Consider the following 20,934-nt stretch of genomic DNA (forward strand, 5'->3'; position numbering starts at 1 on the left):
TGATAACCTGCTAGTGACCTTAGTGACCCAAAGATACAAAGTTATGCTTTACAAAGGTTGACACTGAAAATCTCCCAAAGTAGCCTCTTCTGTGTCTTTTTTTCTTTGAGAGAGATGGGGGGGGGGGGGGGGGGGGGGGACCCTGTAGCAATTTTGACCATTATCAAAGTGGGAAGCTAAGATTCCTTCATAACTCAGTAGATAAGGTAGAATTCCTGTCACCATGCCCACTGGGTAAATGCTCTTCCAAAATGTAGTTTGGCTATTACAAACAAAGCTCTTTTGTCTAACAATAAGCATTTCTGATGACAAGTGAGCTGAACTCTAACCAGCCACCTCAGAAATTTTGGCAGGTCATCTGTTCAACCTCTTTTGAAGTATCATGTGCTACATTTGAAGGACAGCATAGAGGAGAGTTTTCAAGTGTGAACAGCTCCCTTTTTAAATCATGCCATCAGAAATTAAAGCCAACCGGCCCAACACCTGAAAATCCAAACACAAAAGAGAAATACAAGTCATTTGCACTGAGTTACCCCCTCTTAATGCGTGCCAAAAATATAACTATAATGGAAAATTAGCAGATTCCCTTCCCCTGGGCGGGGGGGGGGGGGGGCTCTTTATAACTATTGAATTATAGGTGCTCTGTATTTGCACACAAGTGTTGAGAGGAAGGAGTTAAGAATCTAACCAGTAAATAAGTTGTTACCGAGAAAAACTTGAGAAGAAATCATTAGTATGCAGAGGACCAGTAGAACTGCAGCAATGTAATGCACCTACTGCTATACCACTTGGAAATACCTCAACCATAGAAATTGGAAATTGTGCTTGATAGTTGTTGAGTATGGCTCATGCTTCTCATTGTGTTGCAGACAGACACAGGGGTCCGGGAAGCCGCCTTGGCGAGGGTGTTGGGGCAGGGCCCCCATAGACAATAGAGGGTCCATGTTTCTGTGGGCCTCGGAGTTTCTTTATAGTTTGGGCTTGGGCTCATGAATAACTGTGGCTTAGGGTTTCTAAGTGCCTATATATATTCTCTTGCAATAGAACATTGTATGTAGTTGTTTTCGAGAAGAATATATTGAAAAGCCTAATGCTGGACATAGCCTCACATTGAGGTTAACCAGGGTAAAATCCATGTCTCTTTCTTCCTTGTTTTCTATTCGATTGTGTGTGATTGATCGCTCTAATCCTAACAATAGTAATTAATGTTATTTACTGGATAAAATACTAAATATGAAAATGATGTAAATCAACCTGAAGTGGGGTGAATATGTTGAACTAGTGGAAATTAACTCCCTTTAAAGAAGATATAACCAAATTAAATTCAATCAAAGAAAATAAGCATAAGACAAGGCAACACAAGATTTAGTAGTTTGACACAATTGAGTCTACGTCCGTCCTCTCTATCCTGAGAGAGAAGTCCATTGGCGATCCTTTTGTGGGAGAAACAACACCTTTCAAAATCTTGTTAATGACAAGAGAACCTTTACGTAATCTTGATTCCGGACTAGAGTATCCAATCTCTTAAGTATGAAAGAGTGTTTGAACCGTACTCTAAGCGCAGTATAGAGTCTAAGTACAATCAACAATTACAAAGATAAGAAATGGGAAAAATGTTACTTATCAAAGGGTGTGACATAATACCCTTTGAGTGAGTGATGATGATGCACAATGATATGAATGATGAGCAATGCACCAAATATCTCCTCAACTTGCTTCTTCCTCTTGGTGATGCTTAAGAAAGATTGCCTTGAGTTCTTCAAACCAAGCTCTTCGGTAGAGAGCAATTGAACTCAATGATACTTGGATTTCTAGGGAGACTTGGCTTGATAGAGACCTATATTTAGAGTGAAAATATGGGATTGATTTGAATCCCAATGGTAGAAAACGGTATTTTTTGGCTTAATGGTTGACTCACCCAACTAACCGTTGGAGGCTTAGTTGACCTAATCGTTTGATAGTCAACCTGTGAGCGACTATCAGCCTGACAATTGACCTTAGGATCTGACTGTTGCAATTGTCAGGCTTTTGACTTTGACAGTCGATCAGGCCAGTTTGCTAGACAGTCAACCTGCATTTCAACCGTCACTTATTTTGGAAAATTTTAAAAATATTCTACAAAATGGGCACTTGTCCTAAGGTCTGACAACTCTGGCCAAATAGTAGCTCATGCACATGTTTTTAAAATTCCAAAATTTGAAAGTGTATTTTTATGCAATTACAAGATTACATGTGTCCTAGGCTAACTGCATGGTTTTGATGTCCTGCACATATCTCAATTCTACGCTCTTGAAGTATGTCCTATTGTGCGAAGGCATCTTGAGTAAATGCTCGTGGCTCAATGTGCAATGTTGGTCTTGAGTGTTATTAGGACAGTACCTGTTCATGGCATGCTCTTAAGTTGTTTTCGCACATATATGCCTAAGAGCGTCAAAGCTTTTTGCCTTTCACATGAATAAATTGTTAGTGCATTTGTTATGTGTTTGTGATCATCAAAATTCATGAAGGGTAAAGGAGTCAATTTCCAACAATTGAGATAGACTCACTGCAGCCTACATCCTTTTTACCACTTGTCTAACACACTCAGCATGGACCATAGGGATCAAGTCCTATTCATATGTAACTCGGGGATAGGTAGAATGCCCACTACATTCATTAGAGCAGTTACTCTCCTCCCTCCGTAGTTCTGGTCTCTCATCCATCTCTCCCATCCATGACCGAAGTGCTGAAATCCTCCAGGGGGACCTGTGATAGGTCCCTAGTAACACGAGTCTACACTCGACAGGGAAAGCAAATCCCTAAATTCTAGGGAAGGAAACGATTGGCAGATTTGAAGAGTCCTATTGTATTCAGGTTACTTTTTAGGATTAGATTGAAGAGTCATATTACATTCAGGTTACTTTTGAAGAGTCCTATTCGAATTCAGGTTACTTTTGAAGAGTCATATTCGAATTGGGATGATTCTGTTAATTAATACTGTAGGAACGTAATTGCTATAAATAGGGGGAAGGAAGAGTAGACGATATGTTTTGAGATATAGAGAAGTTTATGTGAGAGCCATTGCTTTTGGGTAGCCGTAGGAATCACCTACTGCTGGTAGAATGTATTGTTTCTTATTCAACTTTTATTCAAAGTCCCTTTTTTCTTCTTGAGTTATTCCACCTTGTTAAGTAGCCTCATTCAGGTACCTAATAAATTGGTATCAGAGCTGTAACAATCCAGGGAGGTGATGGCACTACCTTTGTTTTCTGGTGAAGGAGGAGTTCAGAGATGGATTTTAGAGGTTCTTCTCTTCTGCTGGGAGAACCAGATCGAGGAAGAGCAGTGGTTGGGGGTGGCAATCCAACATCTAGAAGGAGAGGCACTTGACTGGATCTATTGCAAGAATTGGACGGCATTTTCTTGGACGGGATTCAAAAAAGCCCTGAAGTGTGAGTTTAGCGACGGGAGACAACCGAGATCAAATTTGGAGATAGACACCAACCAGGTTGGATCAGAGTATAGTATCAATGTGACTGAATCGCCAAATCAGGCTATAAAGAAGGCTGGAAAGAAGTATCGAAAGGAGGATGAAGTACTGCCGGCTACGGAAGTCACACATCACCAAACGTGGAACAAAAAGACGAAGATAGGATTGAGTGAAGATACCTACCGGACCAGAGTGGAGGAGCAATATTCTGCGATAAAATCGAGATGCGGTGAAGTGAAGAAGCATAGGAGGCCAGGTACAGGCGGCGGCAAGTTGCAGGCGGCGAAGACTTTGGTTTGCAGGAAAGGAAGAAGACGATGGAGTTTTAGGATTTTTGGGGTTGATTCGGTTCACCTCAAACCGGGTGGTGGGTTTGGTCCAATCCCTATGAGCCAAAGATTGTGTTATTTGGGCCTCAATCTGTTATCTTTCGTCTCAAACTTAAGGCCCAAACAAACCCAACACAAAGACTGGGCCGCTAGACCCCCAAAGAAACCCCCTTGGGTCAAGCCCACTCCATTAAACCCCAACAGAAGAGATTTTCAGATTTTCACCTTGAGGACAAGGTGAAACTGTTGGAGGGGAGTATTGATAGGTCCCTAGTAACACGAGTCTACACTCGACAGGGAAAGCAAATCCCTAAATTCTAGGGAAGGAAACGATTGGCAGATTTGAAGAGTCCTATTGTATTCAGGTTACTTTTTAGGATTAGATTGAAGAGTCATATTACATTCAGGTTACTTTTGAAGAGTCCTATTCGAATTGGGATGATTCTGTTAATTAATATTGTAGGAACGTAATTGCTATAAATAGGGGGAAAGAAGAGTAGAAGAGATGTTTTGAGATATAGAGAAGTTTATGTGAGAGCCATTGCTCTTGGGTAGCCGTAGGAATCACCTATTGCTGGTAGAATGTATTGTTTCTTATTCAACTTTTATTCAAAGTCCCTTTTTTCTTCTTGAGTTATTCCACCTTGTTAAGTAGCCTCATTCAGGTACCTAACAACCTGCATGTGTGTTTTGAGGTAATTCTAAACCCTCCATTGGTTATGTTTGATTAGGACTAACCTGGACAATCAACAGTCTGAGAGACAGGAATTTTCATTTGAACCCCTTATCGCTTATACTTCCTACTAGAGAAAGATAGATCAAATCTAATCAGTTGAGCGAAAAACTGTAATTTCTCTGTTGGCTGGTGCAGGATCTCATAGTCATTACCAATAAATAAAAGAACTAAGAACTAATACATGGGTTTATGCACTTTAGCCATATTACAATTTGCACAAGTGAGAGAAGCTCACATTCAAATATTTCAGTCATCTAATAGAATAGGAAATCTACACTTGTTGTTCTAAGATGGATTTCCTGACATTTCCATGCTGAAACAATTTTTAAATGGTAACATGCATGATGGAGAAGTACCTGAATTTGGAACCGGCTTTCTCATAGGAATTGCATGTAATTCCTCAATGTCAGTGATAACAAGATCAGATGTAAGAAAAGTCTTAGCAACAGATGCAGAATGTTCCAAGCAGCATCTAACTACCTGTTCCAGTTTTCAACATAGAATCATGAATAGACCTTTTTATGCTGTTGTTTTGGTTTCCAAACAAGTCATTTGCATATGTAGGAATGTACATACTGACATCCATGTACTGACTTATATTATGGGACCAATTTGGCATCTTATACCTTGTAATGTGTTCATGTCACAGTCCTTTAGATATCCATATACTACAAAATACATCATGCGATTGATCTAGTTCATAACCCTTTATTTATGTTCAGTGTGATACCTTTGTTGGATCAATAATTCCAGCAGCAATCAAATCTTCAAAACAGCCTTTTGCAGCATTATATCCATAGCTTACATCATCAATGGATAGGACCTGGAAGTGGAAAACATTTCAACAGGAGATTTCTCAGTTAAAACTTAAAAATAGTAAGCAATAGTTCAAAACTGTATTAAGTAAATAAAGGATTCTGTGATGTAAATTAGATGTATTCCACCATTAATCCACTAGGCATACCTTCTCTATGACAACACTGCCATTTACACCTGCGTTTTTAGCTATCAATCTTGACGGGTAGGTTAAAGCTCTTTTAAAGATCTCAGCTCCAATCTGTGGGAAAAAAATTTGAGGGATAAGGTATTTATTTTTTGTAGGCAGTGGTTTGAGAGAAGGGCGGGGGGGGGGGGGAAGGTGATTGAACCTAGGAAAAGGTTACAATCTTCAAATGGAAGAATTCCAGAAGCATGGAATAATAAAAACAGAAAAATATTATTAATATAAAAATGTAAGATAATAGTAACACTATAAAAAGCATTACCCTCTATGGGCCTCGGTGCAATGTTAAGGGATGCTCCATTATGAACAACTGGTCATGGGTTTATGTCTGAAAACAGCCTCCCAGAAAAAGCAGGGATAAGGCTGTCCAAATAATGATCCCCAGACCTCACAGTGGTGGGAATTCATATATATAAGAAAGCAATTACAGGGAGTGTCATTAGACCTTGGCAGTGGAGCAGTTAAAGTTGGACATCCTAGTGTCATGCACAAGCATAATCCACATAATGACTTGAAACATATGAAATCATGATCAAGTAATCAAAGATGAAAAGAAAATCAGATGTCAAGCCTAAATTCGTTCTAATCTTATACTTTTGTGTACCACAGGAAAATTTTCTGGTATCAAAATATAGAGGAGGAAGAGGAGACAGAATCATGCCTTTTGCTCATCATTGTCTAAAATATTCTTGATATGATCAACCTTTAAAGAAAGCCTCAACAAGCTAGATCCTCCACCAACCACAATACCTTCCTCAATAGCTGCCTGCAAGGTTTCTACTCAGGAAGTTTGAGAACTACTCAGCGGAAGATTCACCAACAACATGCATCAAAGCTACCTTGGTTGCATTCAAAGCATCTTCAAGTCGTAGTTGTTTATCCTTCAATTCTACTTCTGTTTGTGCTCCAACCTGCAAAACAAAAGCATAGGGATCATCAAGAAATCCTTACAAAGTGAAAGCTTCAAGAGGTCAATTCTAAATACCTGAAGAATAGCTATTCCACCAGATAACCTTGCTATTCTTTCATTCAGTATATTTTTTTGGAAATTCTCTTCTGTGTTCTGCAAAAGTAGGGACAGAATCTCAGTAGTATTATGGCATGAAGTACCCAACTTTTTTTTTTTGGGTGGATATTGTCACCATCTCAACAGAAGTTCATATACAGCCAGAACACACACTAATTGGAGCTAAAGAGGAAAACAGCAGTGAATTAACACTATGAAAAGAAATCACCTCAACAAGGGCTCGAATCTGGGCAACCCTTTTGTCAACAGCTGGTTGAGTATTCCCGTCAGTAACTATCAGTGTTGAATCCTTAGTTATTACTACCTTTACAGCAGTGCCTAGTACCTCCTCTCCAACCTTTTCTAGGGTTAGCCCCATTTCATCCCTGACTACAGTACCTGAAGAACAATGGAGAAATAAATATAAAAGAAAAAAATTGATGTGACAAAGGAAAATGTTCAGGAATATAGGTATGGAATCAGTAAAATTATGAATTGCTTGCAATTATGCGAGGCAAAGTTCATATATCATAGCTGCAAAAAATGCGGCTGTTTCAGTGACCAATCAACTACCTCCAGTCAAGATAGCAATGTCCTCTAGGTAGTGGCTTTTGCGTTCTCCAAAGGCAGGAGCTTTAATGGCAGCTGCCTTCACCACACCCTTGAGTTTGTTCCTAATTATTGGAGCTAGAGCTTCCTGCTCAATGCTATCTGCAATTATCACAATTGGATACTTCTTCTTTGCTGCACCATTCAGTACTGTGACTAACTCCTTCAGGTTTGTGATTTTTTTGTCGACCAAAAGCAACTGCAGAAAGGATTCTATTGTTACAACATAGGACACCATAAGTCCGTAACATATCGAAACAAAATCAAAACCCTACCTTGCAGTCATGAAATTCCACTGACATCTTCTGCCTATTTGTAACAAAGTAAGGAGACAAGTATCCACGATCAAATTGCATTCCTTCTACAACCTGCAAGTTGCTATCAGTGGATTTCCCTATCTCGATGGTGACTACACCCCTCCTCCCAACTTGTTGAAGGGCATCCGCAATCATGTTTCCTAAGACATAATCATTCCCAGCACTGACTGCAGCAACATCTGCAAGCTGGTGATCTTCAACCTGCATGATGTAACTCTGATAGTCAATATAACCAGCATGAGATAATTCTATAACTTATGCTCCATATTAAAGATTAAAATATTTCAATTTGGAAATTGGCTATGCCACAGCATCTCCTAAAACTTCTAAACTTTTTCCATTAAAAATTAAAATGGAACGCAACCATGAGAGCAAACAAGCTGGTTGGCTCCCAGGATTTTCACCTTAAAAATATTATCTATCTTAGCCAATCAAATATGTGTTTCATAAGTGTTCCAGTAGCCATTGAATTGGTTTCATCTGCTCTATGATCCACTTGGCAAAACTGAAGTAGCCATCCATTCTGCCACATACCTCTTTGGACATTGACTTGAGTTCTGAAACTAGGGATTTTGCAGTCCTTTCAATCCCTCGTGAGATCTGAATAGGATTGAGACCTGCTGCTATAACCTACAAAAAATACAACCATATGAAACATGGCCCCAATGCAACAAGAAATCAAGTTCTTCACACCATTCTCGTAATCTGGTTTTCATCCAAAAAGAAAAAGAGTTGAGGAGAAGGCGGAGCTCCAATGGATATCTTGCACCAGAAGAAGACTAACATTCTGTTGGTACCAGTAAAAATAATTCAAAAACTTCTGAACACATCATACAATCCTTTTTCCAATTTAAAACAAGCAGATTTACCCATTCAAAAATGACACATTTAGCTAAGACTTGAAAAGATGCCTTCTCATCTTTGATAAATAAGGCTCAAATTTAGTACAGCATGCTTACAACTAGGTAATACCTTCAGACCCTCAGCAATTAGACCTTGAGCAAGGACAACAGAAGTGGTGGAACCGTCGCCAGCAAGATCATTAGTTTTTGCGCCAGCTTGCCTCACTAACTTCGCTCCAACATTTTCCAAAGGATCCTCTAATTCAATCTTAATAAATCAAAATGAAAAATATTAAAAAACAGGGGAGAAAATAAAAGAGTACTAAGTAAAAAGAAATATAGGTGACCTTCCCCTCTGGCATGAGAGCTCGAGGTTATACTTATACTTCCACCATTTTCTTGGGCCTAGAGTGATGGACGTGCAAATCATTATGCGTGTGTGTAAGAGTTCCTAGTTCCTACTGTGAACCCTCATAAGACCAAACTGACATCATACAAGCTCAATTACAAGAATAAATGGTGATAGATTATTGATCATGTTGGGTTTTTCCAACTAAGCCATGTTAATAGCCACTAATAATGTAGAAACGGCCAACCATCTGATTACAGAGCATAAAAGAGAAACCAGAACACAGGCCTCCCAGCCAAGCAAACCTTTTCAACAACCCAAATCAGCAGGGAAATAGAAGGCTGATTTCAACTGCATGAAAAACCTTTAACTACTTAGCACCATTGTTTGGAATGCTTCAGCATTATTATTTGAAAACCAATTTTGGAATAAACAAAATCATGTACCGATTTACAATGAGAGGAAGAAAATAGTTGAGATCTTCCGTATCTTAAGAAGATGAAGAGAGCTGAGCTCTGTCTGAACCAATCCTGGAAGCTCTCAGTCACCATGATAAAAATTTGGAAAATACCATTAGCCCAAGAAGGCAAAAGGAAAGGAAACAAATAATTTGAACTTTAGTTCCTATCCTCTTCCATTTCAATCAAGAAAGGCCAAAATGAAGAGTGCAAAGAGTAAATATTCTTCATGAATCCTCTGATACAGAACCAGCCTTCAGTCATAAGAAACAGAGGATTGCAAAACGAATTTAAGAAAATAGGAACTCATGTGTATGAATGATCTTACCTCCTTGAGGACAGAAGCACCATCATTGACAATCTTAGGAGGTCCATACTTGTTTTCCAGAACCACATTTCTACCTTTTGGGCCCAGTGTCACCCCAACCAATTCAGCTACCAAGTCTACCCCTGCCTGCACTGAACCACAAAGAATGGTTCCATTATCACAGAAACGACCAACAGAATGGAAAGGCTCAAACTGTGTGTAACCTTAAGCTTCTTTGTAGCCGAACCCTCATGGTTGAAATAAAGCTCTTTAGCCATTGCTCTTGTGCATGGAGTACAGAAGTACGTTTTAGTCGAGTGTGGTATATGGTTCGAGAAAAAGGCTACAGAAATGGGAGACGGAGAACACACCACCATAGTTGCTCAAATTTCAGGTTTCCAGGTTCAATTAGCCAGAATGAACTGCAACTATGCTTGCAATATATCTGATAGAGATAAGAAACCACCAACAGACGTTCTTCAAATTTCCGCCACGTGGCATCCATGTCATTTCTGATTGAGTTACGCATTAATAATCAGAAATCCTGTTCAAGCGAGCTTTACGGCCCACTCCAAATGCCGATTTTGCTTCCTAGGGTTTGCAAATTGTTTTTCAGATAGATGATTCTTTTGGTGATTGTACAAAGTGCCATTGGCTTCTCTGTTACTGAAAGTAAGAATGGTTTTATTACTGTGATTCCCATTTCCATCTATTTGCTTAACACCTTGTTTGACCACTTTCTTAGCAAGAGAATAAACGGGTGGATGAGTGGATCCCACATGGTGGAGTTGAATCACTTGGATTATGAAGAGAAATAACATTGGGAACCCAGGTAAATGCTTTTATCTTTTTAATCTTGTATCTCCATACTTTTATTGATTTGGATTATATTTTTAATGATAAAGTATGCGGATCATGTTGTAGGATACGTGTTTGATAAAATGCCACAACGATAACCTTAAGCATATTTTAGGTATTTGCATATGTCTATATGGTTATGGTACCAGTGTGGTTCTGAACAGAATAAATTGCTAAAGCTCTTTCCATCCACATGTTAAAGTAGACGAAATTGAATCATGAATCATGAGATTCAGAGATCACTTAGATTACTGAATAGGCATTAACTTGCCGTCAGGTTGCTCATTTACAAACAAAATCTCCCCAAACATGTTCTGAGTCTTTTCTCTAGATGAGTAATGGATTTCATTATCAAGATCCTAATGGGGAAGAAACAAAGAGTATACAAGAAAAGGGAGGGAGGGAAAAGGGGGTTGTTATTAGATAGTAATGAAGAGTCAATCAACTTGATCTTTTGATATCTAAAACTAAGAAACATGGTAACAAATACATTAAAGCAAATGACTTTACAAAACGAAGGCCGGAGATCTGGATTTTTTCTTTAGGGAGAATTTTCAGAGATTTAGACTTGTACGCCGTCTTCTAAGATTATGCTCTCATCAAAAGGAAGAGATCATAGCACCAAAAATTTGCCTACTTTTTCACAAATAGACTTGTAGAAGTATTTGAGAAACCATAGGAGAAACCAAAGAGATTTTTTCCGAAAAGAACCAAGATAATACCTAGATTGGGGCCAAATGGATGTAATTAGTTTCACTACATAGAAGGGGAGAAGGGATAGAGTCGATAGACAAAGAAAATGTGGTCCTTCCCAACAAATATTGAGGGTTTTAAGTTTTCTTACCAAATATTGAGGGTTTTTTAGTCCACTCTAAAATATATAATGGGGAAAACATAATCGATTGTGCACAACAGTGCACATAGATGCTAAATAATGGAGTTTTTTTTCTTTAATAAAATGAAATAATAGGTTGAAAAAGCAAAAAGATTACAAGGCTATTTGGCATCTTTTTGTTTTTTCAGCTTAAAACGTCCAAAATAGCCTTGTAATCTTTTCACTTTTTCAACCTATTATTTGGTATCTATGTGCACTGCTGTGCACAGCAAAGAATAATGCACAATAGAGGATTTTTTCCTTATATGGTGAAGCATATGTTTTACTATTTGCCACATGGAAGTAGACGATTGGTGACAATCGTGGAGAAAAGCAAAAATTTCACATTAATTTTCAAAAGCAAATAGCAAGAAAAGGAAAGATTTTCACATTAATTTACAAAAGCAAATACCAAAAGTGTCCGACCCCCAAAAGGTTAGATCCTACAAGTGGATTGAAGCTTTCCGTTCTAACAAAGAGAAAACAATTCAACTAATAAATAGGGGGAAAAAAAGTAAATAAACTAAAATCAAGGAGGGAGATCTTGGGTGTAGATATAGTCCGTCTGATCAACATAAACCATTGATGTTGACTCCACACATCCTTTACTCTCTGTACCACCACATTCAACACCATTGCTCCTTGCTTCCTGCCCATCACAGTCATCTCATGCATAAGGTTAATATGTACATATGTGTGTGTGTAGAGAGAGAGAGAGAGAGAGACTTACAAGTAATGGCGAAATGGGAGTGCCTGAGAAAGGGGCTTGTGGGTCTGATTCAGGAGAGGAGGTTGTGGTGGAGGAGAAGGGCCTGGCTTCAGTACTTGTAGACACTAAAACCAACAGCAGAATAGTTCTCATGAAGAAAGGTATGAACATCATCTCTGATTTCCTCTTCAGCTCTGTAAGCACTTGAGTGAGAAACAAGGAACCAGATCACAATGGCTTACAACTTCTTAATGCTGTATATGTATAGATGCTAGTCATGCAGAAAGTTAATGTCAGAGATAGAGAGAGATATGGCTGGAGAAGGATGGAAGTGCATAACCAGCTTTTAATGTTCATAGAGAAGTGGGCTAGCCATTAATCACATAAAAACACAGAAGAGACATTTTTTCCTTGGAAGACTTTACTGACCTAAGCTTCCCCCTCTCTCTCTCTCTTGGAAACATCTCCCCCATTAACAGCTACAGACATCATTGAGTACCGTTCCTTGTCTCTCTCCCTCTCCCCTTTGGGGATAGACAGAGTAAGTGCTACCTGCTATTCAAACCGGGTTGGTTCATATTGAACCAAGCTGGTTTGATTTTGGTTTTGAAAATACATCCCTATTTGGTTTCTACATTCTATATTGACAACATAGTCGAAGAAGACCCGGAAAATATCACACCAGACCGGGTTGGTATCAGGTATCAACCCGAGTTAATCCACAGTCTTTTTGTCCAAAACCACTAAATGAGATCAGACAGCAAGGCTTGGAGATCTGAAACGGCCGGAAGTTCCAAGGCAATGTTGTGGGGCTGCACCTTCCAAGTTCTCTCACTTTTCAAGCATCTACTTTGACTTTCTTATTGCTTAGATCACTATGAAATTAATTTCACTGATTTCAAGATTGATTAGATCACATCTCCAACATTTGACTTTGACTTTTGTGACTGCCGTCTCTCTCTTGAGTCGTCTCTCTCGTCATACTTTTTCTCAATGGATCTTTACCTGTTAGGGTTTTTTTATCCTGATTATGGATAAGCTTCGAGTTCAAACTAAAAAAGAAATTTCTATTAGAGAAGAAAGTTCAGTTAAATATTTTGAAATTCAAACTCTTCTAACGTTTATATGTAAACCTAGGGTTTCTCCAAAAGAAATCTGAAATCTATGAATGACAAGGGGAACCGCTTTGATATTACTCGTGATAATATAGAAGTTGCTCATAAATTGTCACGTGACATGTTGGATATGAAAAAACCAAAATTTATTTCTGGACTAAAGGAGAATTAACGGCAGACGTAAAATTGCATTCATGTAATTAAGAAGATAAATTTGGTTTTGATTTTTTTATTATTGAAATTAAATGAGAACGATTTAATTTTCATTGAAAACAATGAAGAGTGATAAACGACTCTTTATGAGGAGTTGAGTTGAATTCTTGACTTCATACTTCATTAAACAACCATCTTTTATATATTCGACTATTTTTAGAGTTTTTTTCTTCTTTTTCTCATAGAGGTCCCTTATGTCTAGACATGGCTCCATACCTAACATGGGGCCAAACACTTTACATGGGTAGGCTATTCTTGAGATAGTTGATCCCAATTCGTTGACCCCATGCTTAGTAGCTTTCTACACCATACCTTGAGGTGTAAAAAGCATAGCTATTGGGTGATCTGCACATCCACCCTCATTGAGCTCTTTGTATTTGGCAAAAATACATTGTTCATTCATTCTAGATTCCTGATCTTTCACTTATATGGTGAGAGAAAATTTTCCAACCTACCCAATTACATTTGTAATGCAAAACTTATTTGTAATGTTGTTGAACTTTTACCCAAAATGTACAATTGTATAGTTTAGTTCTATTGAAAAATGAAAAACAACATTCAAAGTATCTAATTACATACCATTAGGTGTTAGTTTTTACAAATTTAGTCAAGTTTATCAAGTTAATAGTATGTGTGTCAATAAAATCCTGTTGATCTGGCCTGCCCAAACCTCCCTTGAGCCCAATCTGATTCCAACTCCATTTTTTAAACTCAAAGAACGGACTTGTATTTAAAAATAATGAACCTTAATAGGGTCAGGTCGGGTTTAGCCCTTGGGCCAACCCAACCCTAAATTAATTTAATTTAATTAAAGTTATACTTAAAATTTATTTAATACCATAATGTGTACCAATTTACCAATGCAGTGTTGCTTAGTCGGTAAAACAACAAAGAGTTCACAAGCTTAATTTACTTGGTAACAATATTATTATCAATTCTATTTTTCACTAAAAATTAGGTTTAGAGTCAAAGTTAATCAGGGCCAATCTGACCTCTGTCGAGTTAATTAGAGTGGGTTGGACTGAACTCTGTCAGGGTTAGATTAGAGTTTAAGACTTTTAAACCGTGACTGAATTGGATTGGACTTGAGTTTTAATTTCAATCTCTATGGAAAAATAACGGTTAAAGGCTAACCTGGCCTATTGACACCGTTAGTTAATGGTTAAGTTTTCTGTTTTACCTCCACCCAAAAAAAAAGTGTTCAATTTTAACAATTGTTTTTGTCAAATTTTTTTTCTTTCTTTTCCTTAAAGAATTGATAGGAAAGAAACTCATTGTTTGGAAAAGAGAAAAAGAGGAAAGCGAGGAAACTGTTCCCTCGCCAGCTGTTCCCAGTTCAATTGCAAATTAGATTCCATGCACGTGTATTATTTTATTTTAAAATTGACAACACTAATTAGATTTTAAATATTACAAACCGCGTAGATCAAGAAAATACTTTAAGATTAATCCAAGAGGTTCCCGAGGAACAACAGGGTGATACATGATCTACTATAAAACCTTTTTCTACCCCGTTAGATTAGAATTATCTTCCTTCCGTTGCAATCTGACGTCCATAAATCTGGCGCAACTAATCTGTTGTAGTCTACCGAAACATTTACCCTTACCTTCGTTGGACTTTTTCCCAAATATGGAGCGTGACCCGACTTCAGCGAGACTTAGTAAGCATTTGGTAACGTTTCAGTTCTGAGATAGTAATTCTTATGTAAAATTATTCTTTAATATGCTATGCTGAAGAAATGAGGCGTTTAATAAACCTGTTCTAAAGTCTTTATATAACCCATTTTCGTTTCTAGTCTTTAGTAAAAATATCTTTGTAGTGTCCTATAAAATGTGTTTTTAGCCCATCACTTTTTCTAATTGGATCGTTCTTCAATAATAGAAGAATGAACCATTTTAACAAATAATTCTACTCTGTTGAGAACAGAAGAATGCTATAAACGTTTTCTAAGAGCGTTACCAAAGCACCAGTGAAATCACAGAATCGGGATCGGCGAATCCCGATCTGATTTTCATATAAGCCTTATAAGTATAATCTCCGTAGCACTTTCCCTTCCATCGCCAAAGTTGGAAAGCGAAACAGAAATCTGCAATTTACGAACAAACTAACAAACAATCTGTCTAGGACTATCTAGGAACACAGCAGATGCCTCATCTCCTCCATTAGTAAATTCTCTGGTTCTTCCACCTTCTTCTTCCATGAATCAATTCTTAATCTGAGGGAGGAGCAAGCCGAGGATAACTGATTTGATCGGTAGAGATTAGAGTGAAAGAAGAATGGCAGGTGCCGCTCGAGTTGGTCGATTGAGCACCGGCGGTGGAGGAGCCGGAGTCGGTGTTGGAGGTCTTCGAAGCTTTTTCTCTTACCGGATCTTTGTTTCTGCTATGTTCACTCTTCTCTTCCTCGCGACAGTGTCGGTTCTCCTAACAACTAACCCGTCTACTTCAAATCAAGATTCAGTAAGTCTTGGTTCTTTTCATTATTAATGTCAAAATTAGTTGTGATTCCTTTTTAATTTTTGACAATGACTGTAATTGGATTTGTAATTGGAGATTACAGGGTTTGCCGACGAGTTCCGGGCCTCATATGCGTGCCTATGTTCACCGGACATTTCTTACGCTGAAGTCAGATCCACTGAAGACAAGGCTTGATCTGATCATCAAGCAATCAAACAATCACGTCGCTCTTCTCAATGCTTACGCTGCCTATGCTCGGAAGCTCAAGCTTGAAAACTCGAAGCAACTCCGGGTTTTTGATGATATGGCACGGAATTTCTCCGATCTTGTTTCACGGCCTTCTTATCGTGCTGCCTTGTTTGAAACGGATGTACAGGTTGATGAAGATGTGCTCCGGCAGTTCGAAAAGGAGGTGAAAGACAAGGTTAAACTCGCTCGATTATTGATCTCAGAGGCCAAGGAATCTTTTGATAATCAGCTCAAGATCCAGAAGCTTAAAGACACAATTTTTGCTGTCAATGAGCAGCTTGCGAAAGCAAAGAAACAGGGAGCTTTCTCTAGTCTGATTGCCGCCAAATCTATCCCTAAGAGCTTGCATTGTTTGGCAATGAGACTTGTTGAGGAACGCATTGCACACCCAGAGAAGTATGTAGATATTGATTTCGTGCCTGAATTCGAAGATCCCAATCTCTACCACTACGCGATTTTCTCAGACAACGTGATCGCTGCTTCGGTTGTGGTGAATTCTGCTGTGAAGAACGCAGCCGAGCCATGGAAGCATGTGTTCCATGTAGTCACTGATAGGATGAATCTTGCAGCGATGCAGGTTTGGTTCAAGATGAGACCTGCGGAAGGCGGTGCCCATGTTGAGGTGAAGGCCGTGGAGGACTACAAATTCTTGAATTCATCTTACGTGCCGGTTCTTAGGCAGCTTGAGTCTGCGAACTTACAAAGGTTTTACTTTGAGAATAGGGCGGAGAATGCAACCAAAGATGCAAATAACTTAAAATTCAGAAACCCCAAGTACTTGTCTATTTTGAATCACCTCAGGTTTTATCTGCCTGAGATGTACCCGAAATTGCATCGGATCTTGTTTCTGGATGATGATATTGTGGTGCAAAAGGACCTCACTGGTTTGTGGCAGGTCGATATGGATGGGAAGGTGAATGGTGCTGTGGAGACATGCTTTGGGTCATTTCACCGCTACTCTCAGTATATGAACTTCTCTCACCCACTTATCAGGGAGAAATTTAACCCCAAGGCTTGTGCCTGGGCATATGGCATGAATTTTTTTGATCTTGATGCTTGGAGGCGTGAAAAGTGCACTGAGCAGTATCATTACTGGCAAAATCTGGTAATCACCATCTCCGAGTTCTTTTCTTTTCAGTTACATTTCTAACTGCTGGAGTTCATTATAGTAGATAAGATTTGGGTCTAATAGTTTTGGTTTTGATATTTTTTCTGATTAGAATGAGGGCCGGACTTTGTGGAAACTGGGTACCCTTCCGCCAGGCCTTATCACATTTTACTCAACAACAAAGCCTTTGGACAAATCCTGGCATGTGCTTGGGCTTGGTTACAATCCAAGTATTAGTATGGATGAGATTAGCAATGCTGCAGTTATCCACTTCAATGGGAACATGAAACCATGGCTTGACATTGCAATGAATCAGTTCCGGCATCTCTGGACGAAATATGTGGACTATGAGATGGAGTTTGTGCAAATGTGCAATTTTGGACTCTAGATCAATGGCTTCTTCCATGGGACAGCTGTGAGGTAATGCAAAAGGAGTTGCTAGTCATCTTCCTGTCTGGGCACTTGGATTTTGGGTTGGTACCCCTTGCCAGTTAGCTAAAGAATTTTGGAGCGAAGCTCATTAGTCTTTCTTAGTTTGCCTTGGATGAAATACAGTCACCGTTCCTTTTATTTTTGATTGTCATCAATTATCATTTGTTTGTACCTCTACTAGCATAGGTCTTATTCGTGATGGAAGTCATTTGTATGATTTATTTGGGGAATTCTAAATGACTACATGTAGTAAGTTTATGCAAGGTGCTTACCACTTAAGTTAATCCAAAATGAAAGAAGGGAAAAAATCCCTCATTTTAGTACACTGTGATCAGTACCTTTTAAGTTCTGTATTTCATGTAATTCTTATGTTAAGTTCAACTATCTATTTTTGTGGATCGCCTTTTCTAGTGGAAAAAGGTATGATGCAAGGCAGAAGTCATTGTTGGAATGTCTCTTCTAGATGGAAGGCTGAAGTTATCAACTATTGGCTTTTCTGAAGAAAAATGCAAATGCCAATTTGAAAATCATTGAAGCCACAAATTTTAACAGAATCTGTCATGGTCTTGATGGGGTGATGTTGAATAGGATCGGCATTTGATCCAAACAGAGGTGGCTCCAAATTTAGGTGGCAACTCAAGTTCAAAATTGTGAAACCGAAGCCAGTTTTCTAGGTGCTATCCATTCTGCACATGCTTGCACAGCAATTTGGTGAGTTAATTACTTTCATGCAGCTTGAATACCTTTCTTATTGCTTGAGTAATCTTCCATAGCCTTCTTTAGATTTTGGGAAACCAATTTGCTGTATCCCTACTTCTAAGTTGAGAGCTCAACTGTGTTTGACATGATTCTAATCCTTCATTTGCGATAGTTATGTGGTAAAAATATATTAAAGCCCTGAAAACCACACATCTTTGGAATGATTTTTGGGTGGTATATGGGTTTCTTTTCCCAGGGGGTGGAGGAAGGGATGTAGAACTCTCAAAACCCCAAGTTTAGATAGTTGGTTCTTGTATGGCACAAAGGATCTCATTTGACTTGAATATTTTAGTGAATATAGTGGTGAGCTACATATTGGTTGAAGCAGGGGAGAATTGATTGACAGTTGGTAGCAAGCTCATTGGCCAATTTGAGCTTGATTTATTCTATGACAGCTTGGGGTTAGCATGTTCCTCATTACTCCTTGACTGATTGAAGCTTCTCCTCTTTTACCTTTGTGACTGAGCATATTATGGGCTTTAGTTACTCGTTATCAATTCATGACCGAGCCTTAAATAAAGTCACCAGTTTGTGGAAGTTAAGGACAAAGAAATGTGTTCAACATTAACTCATCAGGATTACTGGAAAATCCTTTACCCGTTTTGTTCCCTGTACAATAATTTCAAGTTAGGTTCCAGCTACTGAGAGAAAAGATCAGTGATAAAAATACAGGGAGACCGATGATCTTGTATCCAGGATATCTTTCCTATTTTATTGCACTGACTGTGATTATATACTATGTCCATATAATTTGTTTTACAGGATCCTGTTTAATGAAATGACTTACTAATATAATATGCTGTGATATGGTCCCTACTTAATCAATTAACCTTTTGATAATGGAGTCCATCATTCAATAAATTTTGGTGTTGACGTTTTTCTTCTTGCTTATATTTTAGTTGACAGTTGGCACGATCTAGTGGTCACAATTTCAGTTTTGAATAACAAAGATCCACTGTTTATGTCACACCTAAGTTCCTGTTTGGAGTTATTTTATATTTTCTCAGCATACGTTACTAGTTGGTTTTATTATTATTATTATTATTAATCTTCTCCTAAACTATCAGATCTTTGGAAAAAGATCTTGCCCTCCACAGTATGTTGCAGGTACAACTCTAGGTTTATGGTGTGTGAGATTTTGTGTCTGGGCTTCTTGGTTTATGGTGTGTTTGTGCCTGAGAGTTTGTGTACAGCCTTGGAGGGGCTCTCCTTTTCCTTGTTTATTAGGGACCTTCGGTGTTAAAATTGACAAGGTGGTAAGAGCTTAACAGAGCTGCTTTATCTCTTGTCACTGAAATTGGCAATTGAAAGTGGTTTTTTGAGAAATGAAAGTGCAGAATGTGAAATATTATGGAAGATAAATCGGATTCCAGAAATATATCTGTAAATGTATCACTGCATCTCGGGATGGCAAAACAGCTGAACAGCCGGAGATTGCGGTCATATGTTTGATCCTTATGGTCTTTCTGGGTCCAATTGCAGTTTTGTTTTTGTCTTCAATCTGATTTGATGCGTTTGATCTTTGTTAACTACATTCGTAAGTCAATCCCAGAAAAAGCAGTTCAACTTACATCCGAGGGTAATCATATAGATCATCACTCTTGTCTAGATGCCTGGTGGCTTTACCTTACTGAATTTAGCTTCAATCTTTCTCTTCCATTTTAAGGTTATTTGGAAATTGCAGGGTTGCAAGCAAAAACTTTTTCTGCATGCAGGCAGACCTAGGATTCAAATTTTTAGTACTAACTAAAAGAAAAAGATTTACTTGATGTTTTTATATATATATAAATAAGAGAGAGAGAGTTAGTGATTTTTTTTTTCTAAATTAATTTCATAATATTTATTAGGAAATAAATAAGTAAAAGTTTGGATTTTTTTTTTTGGTTTTAGGAGTAAATTGTTTAGAAAAATTTAAATTTACAACCTGTTTTAAAATAATTTCAATTTTAATAAAAATGTTTGTATTAGTTAATTGTTATATATATATATTTTTATTTTTTTTAAGGAGTAATCAAAAGTGACTAGAAATAAAAACCTATTTAAGATTGTAACTTACTTTCAATATTATTTTCTTATAGTTTAATCTTGCATCTGTGTAATCTATTTTCACTTTATTACCAAAAGGAAAAAAAAACCTTTTTTCATCCTACTTTTGTACTATAAAATTAGATCGGTTTATAAACTTATTATTCCCAATTTTGTTCCTACTTATTTTTCTTTTTTGTTTTCAAGATAGAGAAAAATATATTCAGAAGAAGTCTTAGAGATGATGAATTCTTCCACGATTTGTTTGCTTGTATAAGTGTTCTATTTATTATTTGATTTACAACAAACTTTTCATAATTCAAATATACAAAATTTTATTCAATGTTGCAAGTGTTAAGAGTCTAGATATAATATAATTACAAACTTTCCTATTCTATTTTGTTTTGAATTCTAGGATATAACTTCTTTGAATTTAATTTGGTGTATTAAAAATATATGCTCTCTCACTTCAACGAATTAACCACAAATAAAGATAAATAATTAATAAATAAAAAAACAATAAACATTCATTTCTGCTAAATTTTTACTAGGCCTGTAAAAGGACTGGATTCGGCACGGATACACCAGTATCCGAATCCGAATCCGGCAAAAATTTAGAGAAGGCATCCGAATCCAAATCCGAAACTTTATCGGATATCCGATAATAATCCGATCCGATAAAATATTCGATTATTGATTGATAATTGTCA

At 37.8% G+C, this 20,934-nt stretch overlaps 2 protein-coding genes across 2 annotated transcripts; one reads left to right on the forward strand and one right to left on the reverse strand.

Moving 5' to 3' along the window:
* Positions 1–202: 202 nt before the first annotated feature.
* On the reverse strand, positions 203–10,055 carry CPN60BETA4 (TCP-1/cpn60 chaperonin family protein). The gene is made up of 14 exons (XM_089145902.1): positions 9,650–10,055; positions 9,447–9,572; positions 8,442–8,579; positions 8,004–8,099; positions 7,428–7,670; positions 7,117–7,351; positions 6,773–6,942; positions 6,523–6,600; positions 6,377–6,448; positions 6,199–6,303; positions 5,499–5,591; positions 5,265–5,357; positions 4,891–5,014; positions 203–483 (listed from the first exon to the last, which is right to left on the reverse strand). Exons 1-14 carry the CDS (start codon positions 9,800–9,802, stop codon positions 455–457), a joined length of 1,755 nt encoding a protein of 584 aa, XP_089002028.1. The 5' UTR covers positions 9,803–10,055; the 3' UTR covers positions 203–454.
* Positions 10,056–15,001: 4,946 nt separating this feature from the next.
* On the forward strand, positions 15,002–19,904 carry LOC149025704 (putative galacturonosyltransferase 9). The gene is made up of 3 exons (XM_089145903.1): positions 15,002–15,654; positions 15,755–17,005; positions 17,121–19,904. Exons 1-3 carry the CDS (start codon positions 15,472–15,474, stop codon positions 17,394–17,396), a joined length of 1,710 nt encoding a protein of 569 aa, XP_089002029.1. The 5' UTR covers positions 15,002–15,471; the 3' UTR covers positions 17,397–19,904.
* Positions 19,905–20,934: the final 1,030 nt, after the last annotated feature.

Source organism: Hakea prostrata, chromosome 2 (genome assembly GCF_041222555.1).
Source record: "Hakea prostrata isolate BN-2017 chromosome 2, UWA_Hpros_2, whole genome shotgun sequence".
NCBI classification, from domain to species: Eukaryota; Viridiplantae; Streptophyta; class Magnoliopsida; order Proteales; family Proteaceae; genus Hakea; species Hakea prostrata.